The 23,471-nt window shown below is 42.7% G+C and overlaps 1 protein-coding gene across 28 annotated transcripts in view; it reads right to left on the reverse strand.

The window, feature by feature from the left end:
• PTPRD (protein tyrosine phosphatase receptor type D) overlaps positions 1-23,471 on the reverse strand; it is a 2,297,910-nt gene that overhangs the window by 34,453 nt on the left and 2,239,986 nt on the right. For all 28 annotated transcript variants that reach the window (XM_077475060.1, XM_077475071.1, XM_077475065.1 and 25 more), the window contains 2 exons: positions 20,709-20,994; positions 7,772-7,950 (listed from right to left, as the gene is read on the reverse strand). In XM_077475060.1, the coding sequence (XP_077331186.1) occupies positions 7,772-7,950; positions 20,709-20,994 (465 nt within the window). The remainder of the gene's footprint in view (positions 1-7,771; positions 7,951-20,708; positions 20,995-23,471) is intronic.

The raw sequence follows: 23,471 nt of genomic DNA on the forward strand, positions 1-23,471 counted from the left end.
CTGAAAAATGTTAATAACTGTCTGCACATCAATCATAGTTTGCTAGTGTGGAAAAAAACAAACCATGTTAGTAGCTGCTGAAATAAATCACTATTGTGAAACATAAAATAAACTTTTTATTCTAATTATCTCCTCTGAGAGCCATGAAATAGAAGTAGATCCTGATTGAATTATGTCATCTGGCATCCCTAAAGCTAGCCAAAACCTGGAAAGTCACAACACTGGTACACATTAGAGTCAGTAGTCTTGTAGAAAGTCCAGAAATAAGACTACAGCCTTGCAAGCTCCAGTCGCCTAAGTAGCACTGATTTTAAAATGCTGTACTACAGATCTGATCTACACCTACACCTATACTCTGGCATTTGCATTTGTTGCACATGTATCAACATCTGTATTTGCTCTTTTGCCTATTCAAGTAAAAGGAAAATGACAAAAACAACATTATTGAGTAGATGACATGCAGAGATCCAGCAGTGACAGTGAGTATGACATAGAAGATGTAGCTCATCTGGAACACAGCAGCCAGGCAGAAGCAAGAACTTCCACACAATTACAGATATCCACCACAGCTCATTATCATCTCCTTTTCTTCCTAAACCTTATTGGCATTCTGTAGCAGGAAGAAGACAGTATGAATAAACTGAAGCACAGGGGACAGAAGGAACACACTTACAGTGTGCAGTAAGAGTTATGGGGGGGGGGGGGGGCTTCTACTGTCTGATTGACTGTGTAAATGTTATTTGCCTAGGTACTTTGAAATGTGTTTGGTTAAGATGGGATGTTTTTTTCTGACCCTTGAGAGATCTGTGTGCACATTGCTCATGTGTAAAATATTTCACAGTCAGACAGATAGTGAATTGCTTTTTTAATTAAACTGCCTACATGCACACAGACTTGCCTAATCTGCAGAGAATCATACAATTTGTCCGATGCAGGTACATGTGGCGGCCAATAGCTCCCAGGACCCTTGTCAATTATTGATGTCTGCTTTTCTATGTATCCTGTGAAGAGGGGGTGACGCAAGCCTGCAGTTAAAGCAACTACGATTTAAACACAACTGGTGTAGTGCTATAAAACAAATAATATTTAATCAATATCACACCCATCAAACCTAACTTGTGCAAAAGAAAAAATATATATTTAGATATGTGTCATAAAAAGTCCCCTGGGCCTTAGTTTCTATATATCTTGCTTTATATGTCTTAATGTGGCGCTCATACTTCAACACCCAAGGCCATCCAAATAGCTTCATCCCTATGCATTTTGTCACTGGGACATGTGATCTCCCAAGGAAGTTACATGCCCGCTGCCAAAACATGTAGTGGAGGGGCTGCCTGGATGACATCATCATGCACATAGATTACAGGGAGTGTAGTGTTTAATATAGCAGGCCGGAGCTGAATACCAACAATCTGCCTTTTGTTGATGCTTATACATAGTGGTGAAGTGTACACACAAAGTTAATGTGCGTGGCATTTTATGTGAGTGGAGTGAATAAAGTATTTTAAAAGGTAAATCACTATTGCCTATTTTTTTTTCCTTCTTGATGCTGTATTGTGGAGAAGAGCAGCACAAGTGGCATACCCATCCGAACACACAGAATTTATTTTAAAAGGGACCGGTGCTGTATTGTGCCGAGGGTGTGCTGGTGCTGTAAACCATTGGACACACTGAATTCCATTTAAATAGGACTGACGTTAGCTTCCACTGAGCATATAGGATTCCATTTAAAGGGGACACAAGATTATTTTGACCTTGCATTTTTCTGTAGGTCATATAAACCAGGTGAAATCACAACTGGTGGTGGTAAAGCACTCAAGTTGAAGGAGTGGAAGAGTGGCCATGGCTTGGTGTTGAAGCATGAGCAGCACATTAAAAGATATAAAGCAAAAAAAAAAAGTTTTTTACTCCCAAATATCTAATATATATTTTTTTCTTTTGCACAAGTTATGTGTTGTGGGTGTGATATTGATAAAATATATATATATTTTTATATAGTGTTACACCATTTTTATGTAACTTGTAGTTGGTTTAACATATGGGAGTGTTACAAGGTGGGGATAACTTGTTTCACATAATTGATGTTCTTGTGAAATAATAATAATGTCCTCAGGATGGCCTCTGCTTGGGGCAGCCAAAACAATTGCGCCTTTGTTTTGAGCGGACAGACTGTCAGCTGTTTAGGGATGCGGCTACTACTGAGAAAAGTTAATGTGGAGGACCGTATGTTAATAAGTGTGTAGAAACTGTAGTGACTATAAAGATGATCAGTTCATTCCCTAAGCAAAAACCTTGGGTAACTAGGGAGGTGAAGGTTCTGGTTAGAGATAAGAATTATAATAGTCACGTGATAAGGCAGCATATAGTGTGGCTAGGGGAAGGTTAAAAGCAGGTATTACAGAGACAAAACAAAAATATCTAGAGGGGAAAGGATTTTAACTAAATTATACTAGAACAGTGTGGAAGACTATTCAGTCAGCCACAGGTTATGATCAGAAACAGGTTTTTGTGCAGAAATTCGAGGCTTCCCTTCCTGAAGTCCAAAATAGATTTTATACACATTTTGTTTAATTAATTAATGATGTGACTACCAAGTTGGCTTTCTTTCCAGGAGATATGTCATTTGAGGTTTCAGACAGAGTCTGTATTAATTATTTTAAAGAACTGCGCCTCCCAATTAGCAGATGTTTTTACAAATATTTTTAATGTTTCACTCTGACAAGTGGTTGTTCCCACATGTATGGAGACATCAATAATTGTCCCAATTCCAAAGAAATTTTCGGTTTCTTGTTTAAATGATTATCAGTTGCTGATCTTTACATTATTATGAAGTGCTTTAAGAAAATGGGGTTTCGGCATGTTAAAGATGTGTTCCAGTAAGGCCGGTTATCAGTTTGTTTTTAGGTCTACAGAGGATGCTAATACTCTGTCTTTACATTCAGTTTTGACCCACCTAGAGAGTAAAAATAGTTATGTTTAAATGCTCTTAATTGATTTTAGTTCAGCGTTTAATTGCTATTTTACCTATAAAATTTATGGACATGCTTAGTCAATTCAATACCAGGCACTTTCCCCCCTTCCTGCCCAGGACAATTTTCAGCTTTCAGCGCTGTCGCACTTTGAATGACAATTGTGCAGTCATCCAACACTGTACCCAAACAATTTTTTTTTTTTATCAAATAAATTTTTATTGTTTCCAACAATGCATTACACATCATACTGTATTGCGTCACATTTAGCTCAACAAGAAAGAAAATGAGCAATCGTTTAGGGGCCTCTCGCCCGTTGACCCACCACAGGGAGCCTTCCGGAACAGGTACAGACCAGTCCAAAAAGACTCCTCCGCGATCAACCGGGCCAGCACTGGATATAGACATATAGTGCCACCCATCATAGTGTCCAATGAGGTAGCCCAATAGCTAGGTACAGATATCTACAAATGTTACTAACTGCTCACTCTAGTCGTTGTTTTCAAAACAACTTTCTGAAGGAACGATAAGGCACATGGAAACAAGAGCAAAGGAGATTAGAGAATCAAGAAGATAAAGAAAAGGAAAGAGATACTAAGCGATAAAGAAAAGAAAGGGGAGAAGAAAGGCGAGAGAATAGGAGATAAAAGGGATAAGAGAAGTGGGAGAGAACGTTAAGAAATAGAAGAGGGGTGAGGGGTGGGAGGGAGAGCGGGGGAAGGAAGGGGGAGGGGAGAGGGGGGTAATCACCGTGTGTGGTCCCCGCGCCAGATCACATCCGGTCCTCCCGAAGACTCCATGGGCTCCAGACCACATCATGAGCCTCAATCCGGTCCTGTATCCTGGCGGTCATCCTCTCCATCAATTCCACGTCCCTAATTCTAGTATGGAGTGCACCGAGGGTGGGGGGCTGTACTTTTTTCCAATGTAGGGCTATTAGACACCTCGCCACTGTCAGGATATGTCTTGACAGTTTCTTTCAGGACTTCGTCAATTTAGGAAAGGGGATGCCCAACAGGAAGGTCTTGGGGTCCAGTGCCACCTGCTGATCTAGGATAGTTGTCAAGAGGCACTGGACCTCTTCCCAAAAGGGAACTATAAGGGGGCCCAAACAAAATTTTATCATTTTCTTCCCACAAATAGAGCTTTCTTTGGTAGTATTTGATCACCACTGGGGTTTTTATTTTTTGCTAAACAAACGAAAAAAGACCGACATTAAAAAAAAAAAAAGTTTTTATTTATGTTATAAAATTTAGTTTTCTCCTTCACTAACGAGTACTGATGATATTGCACTGATGAGGTGACACTGATGGGCACTGATGAGTTGGCACTGATAGGGTGGCACCGATAGGCACTGATGAGGAGGCATTGGTATGTAGAATTGATGGGCACTGATATGCAGCACTGTTGGGCACTGATATGCGGCACCAATGGGCACTGATGGACGCTGAAAAGTGGCACTGATGGGCACTGACAGGCGGAACTGATAGGCGGAAATGATGGGCACTGGTAGGCCACTGATAGGTGGGACTGATTGGCACTGACAGGTGGCACTGATGGACACTAATAGATGACATTAATGGGAAGCACTGATGATGAGGTCCTGACATGTGTTATTGATGGGCACTGACTGGCACTGTGATGGTCACTGATTGGCACTCTGGTGGGCACTGATTGACACTGTTATGGGAGCTAGCATGCATTCCTGATGGGTAATGACTGGCAGCTGATGGGCACTGATTAGCATTGTTGTGGCACCTCTCATGGGGGTTGCGCTGATAATCAATGTGCTGATTATCAGTGCAGACCCCCTCTCTGACAGGTAGATCTGCAGATTGGCTCTCCCTGTCAGCGAGAACCGAGTAAAGCCATTTACTGGCACTTCCTGGTTCAGAGCTGATCACTTGGTAAGGAGCATCCGTCAGAGGCTTCTTACCACTATCAGAAATGCGGTGTGTTAGAGTGACACACAATCACTGATTGCCGTGTTGCTTGCCTCCACATTCTGGTATCGGCATATTATCCTACTGGATGCCATATGACACCCAGTCAGGATAACTGAACCACTGCCCGGCTGTCATTCTGCTATAGTGGTGGTAGAAGTGATGAAATAATTGGGTCTAAGTCCATTTTTTGGAACTGGCTCTTGGATTTTCTCACTAAGATTTCCCAGACTGTTAAAAATTAAAAACACTATTACTTGACACTGTTCCTTAATACAGTAGGTACAAGGTTGTGTAACAAATCCTATTTTGTTTACTTTGTATAGTTATGACTGTGTTTCCATCTATGAGTCAAACTCTGTAAAAAAGTTTTCAGATGACATGACTATTATCGGAGAAAAGGGGAAGGCAACTAGAACACATATAGGCAAGAGATAAAGAGTTTGGTAAGTTGGTTTAAGAAAAGTAATCTTGAGCTTAATGTGAGTAAAATTAAAGAGATGATAAAAGATTTAAAAGAGAGGAGGGACTGTTTATGCTCTGGTCTTTATAGAAATTATGCATAGGTTTGTTTTTGGGAACAATTATAGAATAATTATTATAGTCATTGCATATATTTTCTCTAGTTGTTAAAGCACACTGGTGGCTATCTTTTTTCATGAAGTTGAAAAGGGCCAGGTTTTTCTATATGGGGGCTATGGACAGTGTGCTGACTTAACATGTCACTTCATGACAGTGTGTGCATAGTCCAGGGTTTCAAAGCTCTACAGAGTGATACAAACTGCACAAAAATTCATAAGTGTAGCTTTCCCTACCATTGTTGAGCTTGGGGAAAGGAGGTGTCTTCAGTAGGCCCACAATGTTGTGGGAGATAGTCCCCATTCAAGTAATGCCTAGTTGTAACCATCTAGTAAGTGGTACAGGAATATTGTCTACCACACAACCAGATTACAAAATAGTTTCCCCGCTTGGCAGCATAATTGCTGAATTCAAGTGACAGTAACAAAATAACATGGACACTTAAGCATTGTTACCCTTTTTACTAATGATAAAGAGCGAGTTTTAGTGTGGTAACTATAGTGTTTGTTGTTGCTGTATACGATTTGTACGGCTATATATGTTTTTATGTTTAGAAGGAAATACGACTATAATGCCCTGTACACACGGTCGGACTCTCCGACGGAAAATGTGCGATCGGATCTTGTTGTCGGAAAATCCAATCGCGTGTGGTCTCCATCTGACTTTTTCCGTTGGAATTTCCGACACACAAAGTTTGAGAGCAGGATCTAAAATTTCTGACAACAAAATCCGATTGTTTAAATTCCGATCGTGTGTAGACAATTCCGACGGACAAAGTGCCACACATGCTCAGAATAAATTACGAGACAAAAGCGTTTGGCTACTGCCCTCTTTATAGTCTAGTCATACGTGTTAACTGCGTTCTGACCAACTACTTTGTGCGACCGTGTGTATGCAAGACAAGTTTGGGCCAAAATCAGTCGGGAAAAATCCTACGGATTTTGTCGTCGGAATGTCTGACTGTGTGCACAGGGCATAACTATATTACATGTTAGGATTATATACCGTCTTACAGAAAGGCAATACATTTCTTTTGAATCTTTAAATATTTGCATCATGGCTGTCTGGATTTGTGAATAAAATGCTTCAACACAGATCAGATCTGCATGGAAAAAAATATATACATATTGAATCATGCCCTGAAAGACAATCTTTAAGCTCACTAGAACTATGGCATGGCTCACTGGACAGAGTTGACCAAAGATGTTGCATTGAGCTAGAGACCGATTTAAGTGTAATCTGTACCTTGGTTCCATTCTGCATAAGCCCTTGTACACACGGTCAGAGAATCCGTCGGAATGTGTCCTATCGGACCGTGTTGTCGGATAATCCGACTGTGTGTGGTATGCATTGGACTGATTCCGTCAGAATATCCGTCGGACCCAATTTTCCAACTTGCTGGAAATATTTCCCAACCAACTGGGCCAATCGGACATACTCCGATCATGTGTAGAGAATTTTGATCGGACCAAGTGCCACGCATGCTCAGATCAAATTCCTACATCAAAGCTATTGGCTACTAGCCTGAATGTAGTCCCATCGTAACTAAATTACGTCATCACGTTCTGAAAGATCAGATTTTTCGACAACTTTGTCCGACCGTGTGTATGCAACAGTTTCGGACAAGATCCGACGGACAAAATCCGACGGATTTGGTTGTCGAAATCTCCGACCGTGTGTACAGGGGCTAAGAAGTACAAGCAAGCAACACATCATCTGCTGTCTGTATATATATATATATATATATATATATATATATATATATATACACACACACACACATTTATATGCTTGCAGCCTCTGCCAGTCTAAGTACAGCATCTATTTAAAAAGCAGGCCAGATATTTTCCTTTTAACAAGTTAATGCAAGATAACAGAAAAAATCACCCAGTCATGGACTCATTTTGTAAGTGTCTTTTGCAGGGTGTCCATTGATAATTTTTTTAGCTGTTTCTGTAAAAATGTTAAGCTTGGAGTTCACAATACAGCTAAGTATATTGAGAGTCTCTTATTGCGTACAGAGCGGCTGTAGGAAATAGTGACCTGTGAATGCTGATGGAGACTGTGTCTCCAAAAAAACAATAAACGGGCTGAAGAATCCCCCCAAAACCCCAACATGTGTGATTACCGATTGGATTAATTTGCACCTTGCCCACAGCACTTAAAGCTGTATCATGCTTACTTACATCACAAACAATTACAAGTTAAATTTCATGGTAAGATTATGAAAACATTTCAGCTAATGCTCAATAATATAGCTTGTGCAGAAGTCATATTTACCTGTATCCATCAATAAAACTTGCATTGATATAGTCGGAGCCCTCCACACCGCGTATTGGCTGAAGACACACCCTTGTGGACTCATATGGCATAATATTAACAAGGCGATTTTTAAATTTATTACATGGAAGATTGGCACTGATAAACCGTGACGTGTGGGCTTTAGAACTAGCGAGGCGCTGTGAAAAAAATAGTAACACTAGAGATTAGCATCTGTCTATCAACCAAAACACTTTGCATACTGGTTATAGTGTATAGTCAAAAGTAAAAAAATATATATAGAGTGGAGAACTTCTATCAGGATTTTTATTATTGGTGTGGGTGCTACATCTCAAGTTATTTTTGAGGCCCTAGATCTACACGTCTCAAAGTGCATTGATTTGGGATATGCAGTTCTCAACCTAAAAAGACAACTAGGTGGTGTTTTAGGCAAAATATATATGAAATACACAAGGGAGAGAGCTTTAAACCAGCGGTAAAGTTCACATAAGAAGGTCCATTGATTGGGAAAAAGTTTGTTAAAATAGACAGTTTTTTGTTGATAAACAGATTTTCTTATTTGCATTTTATCACTGGTTTAAAGCTCTTTTTGCTTTGTAAGTCACTGATTTTTATTGTTGCCTGTGTCCCCACTGGTGACCATTGTTTAGGAAATACAATGAAGAAAATGTAAACATTTTGTCATTGAAACAGGAGGTGAGGGTAAGTCTTTTAACCACTTTCAGACCGGACCATTTTGCTGGTAAATGACCAGAGGTCTTTTTACACTTTGGCACTGCGCTGCTTTAACTGGTAATTGCGCGGTCATGCAATGTTGTACCCAAACAAAATTTGCGTCCTTTTCTTCCCACAAATAGAGCTTTCTTTTGATGGTATTTGATTGCCTCTGCGATTTTTATTTTTTGCGATATAAACGTAAAAAGACCGCAAATTTTGAAAAAAAATGATATTTTCTACTTTTTGTTATTAGAAAAATCCAATAAACTCAATTTTAGTCATACATTTAGGCCAAAATGTATTCAGCCACATGTCTTTGGTAAAAAAAAAGTCAATAATTGTATATTTATTGGTTTGCGCAAAAGTTGTCACATCTACAAACTAAGGTACGTTTTCTGCAATTTACGCAGCTTTTAGTTTACGACTGCCTATCTCATTTCTTGAGGTGCTAAAATGGCAGGGCAGTACAAAACCCCCCCAAATGACCCCATTTTGGAAAGTAGACACCCCAAGGAAACTGATAAGAGGCATGTTGAGCCCATTGAATATTTTATTTTTTTGCCTCAAGCGATTGAATAATGACAAAAAAAAAATTATTTTTTTTTTTTACACAAAGTTGTCACTAAATGATATATTGCTCACACATGCTATGGGCGTATGTGAAATGACACCCCAAAATAAATTCTGATGCTTCTCCTGAGTACGGGGATACCACATATGTGGGACTTTTTGGGAGCCTAGCCGCGTACGGGGCCCCGAAAACCAAGCACCGCCTTCAGGCTTTCTAAGGGCGTAAATTTTTGAGTTCACTTCTCACTACCTATTACAGTTTTGAAGGCCATAAAATGCCAAGATGGCACAAAACCCCCACAAATGACCCCATTTTAGAAAGTAGACACCCCAAGCTATTTGCTGAGAGGCATGTTGAGTTCATGGAATATTTTATATTTTGCCACAAGTTGCGGGAAAATTACAAACTTTTTTTGTTTTTTTTTTAACAAAGTTGTCACTAAATGATATATTGCTCATGCATGCCATGGGCATATGTGAAATGACACCCCAAAATAAATTCTGCTGCTTCTCCTGAGTACGGGGATACCACATATGTGGGACTTTTTGGGAGCCTAGCCGCGTACGGGGCCCCGAAAACCAAGCACCGCCTTCAGGCTTTCTAAGGGCGTAAATTTTTGAGTTCACTTCTCACTACCTATTACAGTTTTGAAGGCCATAAAATGCCAAGATGGCACAAAACCCCCACAAATGACCCCATTTTAGAAAGTAGACACCCCAAGCTATTTGCTGAGAGGCATGTTGAGTCCATGGAATATTTTATATTTTGCCACAAGTTGCGGGAAAATGACAAACTTTTTTTTTTTTTTTTTTCACAAAGTTGTCACTAAATGATATATTGCTCACGCATGCCATGGGCATATGTGAAATGACACCCCAAAATAAATTCTGCTGCTTCTCCTGAGTACGGGGATACCACATATGTGGGACTTTTTGGGAGCCTAGCCGCGTTCGGGGCCCCGAAAACCAAGCACCGCCTTCAGGCTTTCTAAGGGCGTTACAGTTTTGAAGGCCATAAAATGCCAAGATGGCACAAACCCCCCCCCCAAATGACCCCATTTTGGAAAGTAGACACCCCTACATTTAGGGGTACACTAGTGAGACTAGGTAATAAATGGCGGGTGCCCTGAAACTATAAAAAAATAACTAACCAACCAGCGTCACCTGTAACAGTTATATGGTGATCACTGGTGAAAGGGTTAACTAGGGGGCAATTAGGGGGCTTTATGCGGTAGTATATGGGGGTCCCTGGCGCTATAAAAAGCTGCAGCGAACCTAAATACCTACCTGCCTAACTAGCGTCACCTGTGACACTAATACAGCGATCAGAAAAACGATCGCTTATTAGGCTGGGTTCACACTGGAGCGATGCGGGAACGCCACGAATGCGCGGCGGGTTCCCGCATCGCATGCCTCCCGGCGGCAGTTCACACTGCCCTATGCGAACTGCTGGGAGTGTCAGTGAAATGTTACTGACACCCCCAGATCAGTTCGCATATCGCAGTGCGATCTGCAAACTCGGATCGCATGGTGTGAACACCCATGCGATCCGATTCTGCTGCGGGCCAAAAAAAGGGTCCCGTGCGAATTTGCGGCGGGTGTGGCGGGTGCGGCGAATGGCTGAACTCGAATCGCACAGAGATCGGATGTGATTTGCACTGCAGTGCGGTGCGAATCACATCCGTTCTCATAAACCGCTGCAATGTGAACCCAGCCTTAGTGACACTGGCGACGGGGGGTGATCACGGGGTTAAACCTTTATTGGGGGGGTTAGGGGGGTACCTTAGAACTAAAGGGGGCTAACCCTAACTGCCCTAACAGTTATTAGTCACAAATGACACCCGCCGGGTGATCAGGGGGTTAAACCTTTATTAGGTAATAAATGGCGGGTGCCCTGAAACTATAAAAAATAACTAACCAACCAGCGTCACCTGTAACAGTTATATGGTGATCACTGGTGAAAGGGTTAACTAGGGGGCAATCAGGGGGCTTTATGCGGTAGTATATGGGGGTCCCTGGCGCTATAAAAAGCTGCGGCGAACCTAAATACCTACCTGCCTAACTAGCGTCACCTGTGACACTAATACGGCGATCAGAAAAATGATCGCTTATTAGGCTGGGTTCACACTGGAGCGATGCGGAAACGCCGCGAATCCGCGGCGGGTTCCCGCATCGCATGCCTCCCGGCGGCAGTTCACACTGCCCTATGCGAACTGCTGGGAGTGTCAGTGAAATGTTACTGACACCCCCAGATCAGTTCGCATATCGCAGTGCGATCTGCAAACTCGGATCGCATGGTGTGAACACCCATGCGATCCGATTCTGCTGCGGGCCAAAAAAAGGGTCCCGTGCGAATTTGCGGCGGGTGCGGCGAATGGCTGAACTCGAATCGCACAGAGATCGGATGTGATTTGCACTGCAGTGCGGTGCGAATCACATTCGTTCTCATAAACCGCTGCAATGTGAACCCAGCCTTAGTGACACTGGCGACGGGGGGTGATCACGGGGTTAAACCTTTATTGGGGGGGTTAGGGGGGTACATTAGAACTAAAGGGGGCTAACTCTAACTGCCCTAACAGTTATTACAGTCACAAATGACACCAATGCAAAAAAAAAAAAAAAAAAAAATGACATTGGTGTCACTGTGACTGGGGGGCAGGGGAAATTGGGGGGGTGATCGGGGGGTAAAGGGGGGGTGTGAGTGTGCCTGGCATGTTCTACTGTGTGTGTAGAGTGTTGGTGCAACTCACTGATCCGCTCTCCTCCGTGTCGGAATGAAAAATACCGACACGGAGGAGAGAATACATCACTTCCTCTCCTGTGTTTACATTACAGGAGAGGAAGTGATGTCACCGGGGATTTCTATTCGTCGGGAGCGATCGCGAGGGGGTGGCCATGAATGAATGGCCGCCCCCTCGTCCCGGATCGCTCCCGGACGAAAACCGACCGCCGCAGGCACCGGGCGGGGGCCCGATCGGGCCCCCGACCCGCGGGAGGCAAGGGACGTACATGTATGTCCTTATGCCTGCCCGTGCCATTCTACCGACGTACATCGGCGTGCGGCGGTCGGCAACTGGTTAATGGAGTTAATTTCCCCTCACTCTGGAGAGATTTTCTCTCATTTCCTGCTGTGTCTCCAGAACAGAAAAATGCAAAGAGTAAAAACTGACAGGGTTTTAACCATTCGTTGTTCTATCCAAAACTATTATGGCTGTAGATAGACAGAAGACAGATTAACTAGACACACAGAATTTCAATATGATTTATAATAAATCCAGTATGACTATTTAAAAAAATATATTTAACTGCATGACAGAATGAAAATGAGTAACATTCACTTTGAAAATATATAGATAGTAAGAATAATAAGAATGTGCCATTTCAAACTCATTGCTGTCATAATTTCACCCATATATTATTATCGTAAAAAAAGGAATTTTGACTTACCTGTAAGTTTTTTATAATGGAGTACTGTACAGGACCATGGACCACGGGACCATGGGTTATATGCAGGCTAACTTCAGCTGATTAGACATTGGAAAAAAACTTGCTAGGGCTGCCCCTAGTGCACACTCATAAAACCCTGCCGACACAAGGATAGGATGTCAATCTGTCAACTTCAAGGATGTGGATGGCCAAGTGAGCTGGAATGTAAGTTTCTGTCCAAGAGGATGTTTTTTCGAGGGCAGCTTGACTTCTGATGCCCCCTGATAGTATATGTAAGCCACTCCTGTGGCATTGTCTGATTAAACCCTGACTGGCTGAACTTGCATTCTTGCAGAATTTTGAGCTTCAACTCCTCTGAAGACCATGTGCCCTGGACAGTTAACATGGATTTGTACACTCCACCCTAGTCTGCATGGATGACACCTATTGTCACCCTCCAAGACATGTAAAGAAATTACTTTTCAAATTTTAGGGAAGGATGTCAGGGTGAACTTTGTCTGACTAGATAAAAACATTGGGTGATCCAAGGATTAAATTGGATTTGCTGGTTTCACATAGTGAGCATGCTGGATTGAAGCAATCTGTACTGAAACTAGGCAAAGGGAACTGCCTCAAAGGAGATTACCAATAAGTCCAGAACTCTCATACAGAAGCCAACTGAGGAGTCCCGTTTTGACCTGGAGATTTGCATGTGGAATCTTAGAGCAGTAATTTTCTACAAAGGAAAGAATATTCTGGCTTGTGCTGCATCCAAGATTAGATCCAGATACTCCAGATGGTGTGAGGGCTGGACAGCAGAATTTGGAAAGTTGATTATCCAGCCAAAGTTTAAAGAAACTGATTTACCTGTGGATGTTGACAGACAAGGTTGTCCTTCCCCCCAGTCAGTCCCCCCGGGGAAACCAGATTCCCCTGTGTCTCCTCCCTTCTACTCCCAGCAGCTGTCTGGGCGAAAAACCGGAGGCCAGCTAGCTTCCCCTGCATCTCCTCTCCTCGTGTCTCCTGCCTCCTCCTCTTGTGGCCAGCATAGCTTCTCCTTTTGGCTAATCGGGAAACGGGGGTCTCAGACCTGCTTCCTGATTGACCGGGAGGAGAATTAGTGTGACATGAATATTCATTCGCTAGTGTCACACAACTGGGTGGGCTCCGAGCGCAGTGCTCTGTGCCCCCGAGCCCACCCAATTTTGAAGGATGTTAGAGCCTCTAGTGCTCAAACCCCCCTCCCATTGGAATCCATACATCCGGCGCTGTTTTGAGCCGGACACAAGGATGGGGGGGCGGTGCCCGTGCACCCCTTATGGAAGGGTCGCCTCATGTGTAGGATGATAATCAGGTAGCCTGCGACATAAATGCCCTGGGTTTGGAGAAAAGCCAGAAGTGGGGCAAGCACGTTTGTGTGAAAACTCTGAGAAGAGAGTATAGCCCAAATGGTAGTGCTACAAATTGGAAGTGTTGGTTTCCCAATAGAAAAAAACAGAAAACGTTGACATGAAGGAATGATGAGGAAGTACAGGTAGGCATCTTGCATGCCTACTGATGCTGATAGTCACCTTGTCTGAGAGAAGCAGCGACCGATCTCATTGATTCCATCCAGAATTTGGTACAAAAAGAAGTCTGTTTAGAGATTTTATGCCCAGTACTGGGTTGATGCTCCCATATAGTTTTGGGATAGTGAAGGTTTGAATAGAGACCTTGAAATCTTTCAACAAAATAAACTGGTACAACCACTCTTTGTGCTTGATGTTGGTGTAAAACGGTCATTAAAGCTACAATCTTTTTGTCTGAAGCTATGAGTGTGAGGGGAAGGCAGAGAAAGAAATTCTATTTAGTACCCATTTGAAATGACAAATTGTACCCAGAAGCCAATGATGTTTCAGATCCAGACTGGCACAAACACCAACACCACACAGATGTCCCCCTACTCTGAAGACTGGGTATGCTCCTTCATTGTGAAAATGGCTTCTGGGTAGGCTTTGTGGACTTAGCAGACCTTGGTTTTGAGGCTGTTTGGGGGACAGCAAAAAGACCCCTTTCACGGAGTAGAAGTAGAAGCTGTAGGAGTAGCAGATTTCATTTTTTTCTTGTGGGGTAGGAAGCCTTTAAATAGGGAACATCTTCAATAACTGAAAGGTGATGGAGAATAGAATTGGCAGGATTGACTACCATAGTAACCAATATCCTCTAAAGATCCTTTTTCAAAGGATACATTTCAGCAAAATGCTGGTGAGGGTTAAGTCAGTGAAGCAGGGACTTGCTTTGTCTGCAAAGAGTCAGGTGCTGTTAAGCAAAAACTAATTGACACCATGTCAGTTAAAGAGGAAGTAAACCCTGATGGGTTTAATTCCTCTTTGTCTTCCTGCAAAGGTAAAGCATAATGGACTACAATGCATCGCATAGTAGCCCATTATGTGACACTTACCTGACACAGGAGCCAGCGATGTCACCGCTGTCCCCTGTAGTCCAGAGTGTCCATCTTCTTCCGGGTATCGCTGCTCCTGCCACGCACAGCGCCGGAGCAGCGATGACGTCACTCCCGCGCATGCACATGGGAGCCGCCACTAACGGCATATCGCCATAGTGCGCCGTAGACAGCTGTGACTGTCTTTTAGGAAATATCTCCTAAACCATGTAGGTTTAGTAGATATTTCTTGGACCTACAGGTAAGCCTTAATCCAGGCTTACCTGTAGGTCAAAGTGGTTTGTAAGGGTTTACAACCACTTTAATGTATCCACAGTAGAGAGCACTGAGCCTGAAGCAATACCCAGTGCCTCATAAAAAGCAGGGGAAGGAAAATCCTCTTTTGTCTCCGTTTCAAAATCAGGGAACTCAATACTTTTCTCTATAAAATCCTCAAGTAAAGGGGTACCGCCTCTAATTTCTGAACAGGATTATGGGGAATAGGGGATGTGTAGTGTTTCTGGTCTCTGGAAAAGGAAGTGCAGAATGTTTTTCTTAAGAATTCAGACATAGTGTCTGAAGAATTCGCTTTTGTCAGACAGGCCATGTGGTGCATGCCTGAGAGGGAGCTGTAGTCATAGAATGGGAGTGGTGTCATAATAGGCCATTTCTTTGGAACAAAAGAAAGCCATCACCCTGAGCAGTGGTTTGAGTTTCCTGTAGGCCATGTGCAGAGTGCATGCTATTTGGTCCTTTGATCCCAGATGCCATGTGCCTGTGATCAGCCATTAATAAAAGAGGGGATCCTCCATGGGGTAATCATGAAAGGAAGTTTGGATTGGATGGGGTCTGCATGTCTGGATACAGGAATAACTGTGTATCCAGATAAAGGAACCTGCTATAACCCAGGTGCTGACTGTGCTTGTTTGGCTGTGTCTCTATAGAAAATAGCAGCAACAGGCTTTGTGCATTTTGGTTGAAAAGTGAGCAGGATTGCATAATCCAGGAGGCGTGACACAGTTGCCTCATCCTCCTGAGACTAAGTCCAGATAGGAGGAGAAAAACACAAATTTTAAACTGTTAGCTTTGTAAAAAGGTTGAGAGAAAATGGAAAGGGGTACCACAATAAAGTCAATAACTCCCAAATCCCTTGCTTCTAAAAAACATATTGTGCTACACACTGTGGATTGTGATTTTAAAAGCCACAAATTGGTGCCAACATACAGTAAAAACCCTGCCTTACATTATCAACAATTTTGGGCCTACTAGAGGTCAAGGCTTCCCTGTTATGGTGAGCATACCTACCAAGGTATCTTCAGGGACTGGGAGTTCTGGACTTTTATAACACAACGTGGCTAACTATACACATTGAACTTAGTGCTAAGGTGAGCATCCAATGCAGTGCAGGATCTACTGCTTGAAGCAAGCATTATAGGCTGGACCCACACAGTTTGATCTGGGTTGGCCCCCAAAACATCAAGGTTCACCAATCTGAAAACTTGATAGCCCAAGGCAATAAACAGTCAGATATTGAAAGCATCAGATACATTGAATGGTTTAAAAAAGAAAAATACTTTTCCAGAAGACAGCAGGTCCCTTACCAAAGAAGACTAGCAAAAAAACTAGAGTCTCAAGGAGTGGGTGGGGTTTTAAGAGTGCATACTATGGGTGGGCCTAGCAATTTTTTATCAGTATCCAATCACCTGAAAGTAGTCTGCATATAAACCATGGTCTGCGATTACAAGTCTTCTACCCTGCACTGTATCATTAAGGTCATCTGCTCAAATTGGTGATGTGCAGGTAGCAATACTACTATGTCTTTTTACTGGCTGTGCACTAATCCTGCTTATTTCATTCACCATCCTAAAGCCATCCTCATTGTTCTTATAATCTTACCTCATTCTGCCAAGTTTGCCCTGGGCTGGACTTTGTGTTGCAGGCTGAGTCACCAGCTTTTTCTCTACCATATCTTAAGTACCTGTATTCAAAATTGAATGTCCATAGAATGTAATGGGCAAACTTGCCACTGGGGATGATGAGTATGAAGAACTTTGCTTGTTTGGGCATTTATCTGAGTGCCAGACTTTTAGTTCAGTTAAATGTCAGATATAGTAGCGTTTTTTCTACCATTACCATATATAATAGCTTCCTTCTTCCTCTGTCAATGGTTGTTAAGGAGCAGAGAATGCTGCATTTATTTTCTGCCACCCAGACAGATGTTATTGACAATACATTTACATTATGTGACATTTTTGGGCTTTTTTACATTTTTTAATAGACTTGTCAAAAAGTGTGGTGTCTTTATGTGCATTATGCACCCCTTACACATTTATGTAGGGGGTGGCGTATCTGGGGTCCCACTTATATTTAAAAAGGGCTCCAGATTATGCCCCCACCTGCCAACCCCAAAACCACAAGGCCAGGGTTGTGTGGATGAGGGCATTGTTCTCATACACAGGGGACAGGGGTTGATGATGGGGTCATGTGGCCTGGTATGGTTCAGGCAAGGGGGCACACTCTCACCCCCCTCCTGGATAAGAGTCTGGTATGAATTTTGGGGGTGCTCATGTTGTTATTTTTCTTGTATTTTGCGTGGGTGTGCCTTTCTGTTCAAATCCTTTCATTTTTTATGTACAGTCCCCCATTAGCATCTAAGCCAGACACTCATCTAGGATAAGGGTCTGATATAAATTAATGGAATCCCCAGCGGATTTGTTTACAAACAGTAAGCTTCTGGGTACTGTTATTTACCAGAAATTTAAATGCCATTTTTTTCTTTGTAAATGTCAGTTTTGATGTAGTAGGTTGCATAGTTGCGCCACTTCCCAGGTAGGTCAAGGACCTCCTTTAGGCGTGTTATTTAAAGTAATTTTGCATTTTGCCCTTTAACCACTTCAATACCGGGCACTTAAACACCTTCCTGCCCAGACCAATTTTGAGCTTTCAGCGCTGTCGCACTTTGAATAACAATTGCGCGGTCATGCTACACTGTACCCAAATGAAATTTTTATCATTTTTTTCCCACAAATAGAGCTTTCTTTTGGTGGTATTTGATCCCCTCTACAGTTTTTATTTTTTGCGCTACAAATAAAAAAATACCGAAAATTTTTAAAAAAAATATTTTTTTTTTGTTTCAGTTTCAAAACTTTGTAAATAAGTACGTTTTCTCCTTCACTGATGGGCACTGATGGGGCTACACTGATGGGCACTGATAAGGCGGCACTGATGGGCACCAATGAAGTGGCACTGATGAGGTGGCATTGATGGACACTGATAGGCGGCACGGATGGGCGACACGGATGGGCGACACGGATGGGCGACATGGATGGAAACTGATAGGTGGCACAAATTGGCACTGATAGCTGGCACGGATTGGCATGGATGGGGGCAGAGATGGGCATGGATAGGCGGCACAGATGGGCATGGATAGGCGGCACAGATGGGCATGGGTGGGCACTCATAGGCGGCACAGGTGGGCACTCATAGGCGGCACAGGTGGGCACTCATAGGCGGCACAGGTGGGCACTCAAAACAGGTGGGCACTCATAGGCGGCACAGGTGGGCACTCATAGGTGGCATTGGTGTTATACTGTACTAATGGATGCCAATCAGTGCCAAACAATAATGCATGCCAATCAGTGATGCCCATTGTGGGCACTGATTGGCATCCATTATGGGCACTGATTGGCATCCATTGTGCTGACCATTGGCATCCCTGGTGGTCTAGGGAGGATTACCTTTTCCCTGGTGGTCTGGTGGCGTCCCTGGTGGTCCAGTGTGGGCATCCTCGGGGGGGGGGCTGTGCTGATAATCGATCAGCACAGACCCCCCCTGTCAGAGGAGCAACCGATCGGCTCTCCTCTACTCGCGTCTGACAGACGCGAGTGAGGAAAAGCCGATCACCGGCTCTTCCCATTTACACTGTGATCAGCCGTGATTGGACACGGCTGATCACGTGGTAAAGAGTCTCCTTGGGAGACTCTTTACCGAGATCGTAGTTGCCGGGTGTCAGACTGACACCCTGCAACAACGATCGCCGCGATGCACGCCCCCGAGGGCGCGCAGCGGCTCATAATCCTGAGGACGTCATGTGACGTCCGGTCAGGATTATCAAACCACTTTGCCGCCGTCTTTTTGTAATAGGGCGGGCGGCAAGTGGTTAAAAGAGAAGTATGGGTATTTCTTTTTTCCTCCCCATTCACACTCACCAAGTGGGTGCAGCATCGGTCTGATGCTGCACCTTTCCACCGATGCCTCTACACTGAAAATCAAGTGATCAAACACCGCCAATTTCTCGGTTTGCAGAGCTCCGTGAGCAGAAAGCTGTAGACTGCCAGTCTCCCTCCGCACTTATTGGAGCTCTGAGCTGTGGAGCGGCCATCTCAGGCTCTCAGCAGCTTGCTGAGAGGCTGAGATGGGTGTTGGCCCAGGCACCTGGCAGATTCAGACTCCCATTGTCAGGATGAGGTGGTACCTGGACTGACATCGGTCTCTGCTAAAAAATGGGTCACAGGAGTGCAAAACAAATTGTTTCATAGGAGAAGTACAGTCAAACTAGTTTTGGCTGGGCTTCTCCTTTATGCATGAATTAAAAACACTGCTCCCCTACAAATGAAATAAAAAAAAGGTTTTTGCTTTGGTACATATTCCCCAGACCCCAGCCATTTGTCTGACAATTCCTTGTCTATTACCCTAGAAAAAAAAACATTACTGCTTTTTAACATTTGGCTCCAATTGATTTTAGTGGGGTTCAGATTTGGCACCTGAAATTCAATAATGTTTTGGAAACCTGCCCCCTAACCGAACTCAGGTATGTTCGGCTCATCTCTAATGTTTCTCTCATTAAAAAGGAATTTCACCCTAACCCTAAATACAACAAAGGCACCTTTAAAAATGTTTAGTCATGGCAAAACACAGATAGTTATAGATAATTGTAGACTTTTAATTATTTGCATACCTTATTTTTATTTTCCTCCATAATTTACTCAAAGTAGCCCTTTTTACTAATTGGCAGATTAATCCATCTCCCTTCCTGGAACTCTGGGTCTGCCTCTTGGAACATGTGACAGTGCACTTTATCTAAGGGGCAAGGAAATTCTTTTCCATCTGAAATCTCACAGGAAGACACTAGCATTGTAGCCTTCTTATGATGTAGCTGTAAGACCAGGCCTCACTCAACCAAGAAGCGGAAAAACAGTAATTGTAAGTAAAGCAAACATGTTTGTTTAACTTATGAATGTAAGATGAGTTCACACCAGCATACAGAGCCGCCAGCCTATATATTTTTAATGAAAGAGGGAAAGCCTGCTTTATGGACACCATAATTTCCTAGGGACGAGCAGTGCAGTTTGGAAACTCAAGAATAGTAGAGAAAAAAATAGAGCTGATGCTCATAAGACAACCATCAGCCTTGGCAAAACTGTGTAGTGTGAGATAGGGGGAAGGGAGCGAGATGAATGTTAAAAGTGCATTTACCCTTATTATATGGTAGCATTCAACCTAAAATGTGCAAGAATGTATGTAGAGGTTAATGAATGTTCAATAAGGATACTTTAAAGAGTTGTTGAAGGCCTGCCCAAGTGAACATCCATTTCTATGACTTGGATATAGATGGAAAAAAACCAATGGTTTATATTTGTTGTTTTAAGCGCAAGACAATAGAATAATTGTACGTATAAGCAGAGACTCTCCATAAAACTAGCATTTATATTTTGAATAAATGAGTTTAAACTTTTTTAGCATGTTGAATGAGTTTGGTTTGTTTGCAGGCTGTCAGTAAGCTAAATTCAGGTCAAACAGACTCACCTTAAATTCTAACTCCATCCCCGTGACGTTCTCTCCAGGCTCTATCTGTGTCAGCTTTTGAATATATGCATACAAGTTTCTAGCTGGCACTTCGGTATTTCCACAAGTCACTGCTTCTAGCAGTGCATCATGGATAAAGATATATTGGTCCTCTGTTTGAACCATGTAATTTCTCTGAGCTCTCATTAAAGTTACATGACCGTAAATATCTACAGTTTTTTCATGTCGTATCCTCTCCAGCATGGCATCTATTACGATGAAGCAGCCCGTTCTTCCCACTCCAGCACTAGAAATATAAGAGAAGAAAATTATATTGATGGTAAAAGCCTTTTAATACAATAAAAAAACATTAAACCAAAATATACAGTGATCCCCATACATGGCTAACGTGTAAGGTAAAGTCTACAGGCTTGGAAAAATCAGTTTGTAAATGGATAGAAAACTGGCTAAAATACCTTATCCAGAGAGTAGTGGTTAATGATTCTTACTCTGAATGGTCTAGTGTTGTACCCCAAGGTTCAATGTTGGGACCCTTACTTTTTAATCTCTTTATAGGGCATGGGATTAAAAGTACTATTTCACTGTCTGTATATGACACCAAGCTATGCAGTGGAATAACAGCCTTACAGGATGCCTCCAACCTCAATACACTGTTTAATTGGACAGCTACACAGCAAATAAGGTTTAATGTTGATAAACCTAAAGTTATGCACTTGGGGGCTTAGAATATGCACACATCATACATACTAGGGCGAGTGCAACTGGGAAAGTCAATGGTGGAGAAGGATCTGAGTGTTCTAGTAGATCATAGGCTTAATAATAGCATGCAATTTCAAGCTGCCGTTTCCAAAGTGGGCAAGATCCTTTCTTGCATTAAGAGAGGTATGAACAGCAGAGAAAGAGATATCATTTTACCGCTATACAAATCATTAGTAAGACCTCATCTGGAATATGCAGTTCAGTTTTGGGCATCAGTCCACCTAAAGCAGGGATAGCACCCCATATGTTTTGAAACTACATTTCCCATGATGCTCATGCACTCTGCAGTGTAGATGAGCATCATGGGAAATGTATTTCCAAAATATCTGGGGTGCTAAGGTTTGCTAATAGTGACCCTAAAGGATATTGGGGAACTGGAGAAAGTGCAGAGAAGGGTAACCAAACTGATAAGAGGCATGGAGGAGCTCAGCTATGAGGAAAGATTAGTTCAACTGTATGTAAAAACAACAAGGGGGCCAGGCGCATAGATGTGTCCAAAGATACCTGTATATGAGGGAATATTAACCTTTGGCCGCTGCTCCCCGACTCAAGAGACCAAATGAGATAAATTAAGAGATTCGACACAAGAGGCACTGTTCCGGTAGGTAAGTTGAAACAAGTGATACAGTTGAAAAAGTTCCAATCTTTAATTGCAGATAAAACAGTTCATATATCAGGAAACAAAATATCAAGTGTTATGCAGAGAGAAAGGAATGCGCCCTGTGAGCACAGTGACTTGTGGCGTCTGCAAAGCCAGAAGGGAAGGATGGCTGTCACAAACCCTAGTGCTGTATAGAAGGGATGGAGAACCCGGAGAGTGCAGGCTATGCTCCCGGGTTTCAGACAGTGCCAGGTGGAGGAAGACTGTGGGAAGTCCTGGAGCTCCTGGGTGGGGGTTGCGAGTCAAGGGGAAGCAAGCTCTTGGGCAGAGAGGTAGTGCAAGGCTGATCAGTTCTGATCAAGGGGATGACAGGAGCAGGCAGAGGAGCTAGCTTTTGTGCACACAAAGGCAACGGCAATCACAGGCAGGCTCTGGACGGTCACCTGCCCACAGGGCAGTGGGAGGGGAGGTGGATGGTGTGGGAAGATGCCGGAGCTCAGTCAATCACAGACTACATGTTTCGAGGATTAACCTCTTCATCTAGTCACATGATCTCAGACAAGAGGTAGGGATTTACAGTGCCTTGCAAAAGTATTAACCCCCTGGGCATTTTTCGTGTTTTGTTGCCTCACAACCTAAAATTAACATGGATTGTTTAAGGATTTGGATCATTTAATTTACAGAACATGCCACAACGTTCAAGATTTTTTTTTTATTGTGAAGCAAACAACAAATAGAACAAAATAACATAAAAAGTAACTATTCACGCCCCTAAAGTCAATACTTTGTAGAGCCACCTTTTGCGGCCATCACAGCTCCAAGTCGCTTTGGATAAGTCTCTATGAGCTTAATACTAAATAACTAAACAAAAAAAAAAAAACAACCTTATCACAAGGGCAGATCAGTGCAGTGTACTGTATAAACCAATATACCAAAAAAGAAAAATAAAGGGAAAAAAACCGCAAAAACCCCACCTGAGCAATATCAAAGAACAGTGCTGAATATATAACTAGATATTGTTACATCAGACACATGTGATAAACATACTATAGATTGGTAAACAGTGTATAAATATGTGAAGAAAAAGTAAATATACAATTCGTTGTTCAAAATTAAAATTATAACTGGTCAAGAATCTCATAAATTCTCGAATCCATATCTCTGTAGAGCTTCTCTAGTCAAGTTGTCAGGCAAGCGTTCACAATGGTTTTAAATAACACCCAAGTGTGCAATCAGTGGCCACTGACGAGCAGACTAAACATCCAACAAGATATGTTTTCGGAGTATCGACTTAAGCTCTGATGTGTTGGCATGCTGGTGTACTCATAGGTGAATATTCACATGAAGGAAACAAAAGATAAAAAGTATAATTGCACAATGCTGTAATATTACTCATTACTATC

This window comes from Lithobates pipiens, unplaced genomic scaffold (genome assembly GCF_037356315.1).
Source record: "Lithobates pipiens isolate NorthernLeopardFrog02 unplaced genomic scaffold, aLitPip1_a1.2 Scaffold_13, whole genome shotgun sequence".
Taxonomy (NCBI): domain Eukaryota; kingdom Metazoa; phylum Chordata; class Amphibia; order Anura; family Ranidae; genus Lithobates; species Lithobates pipiens.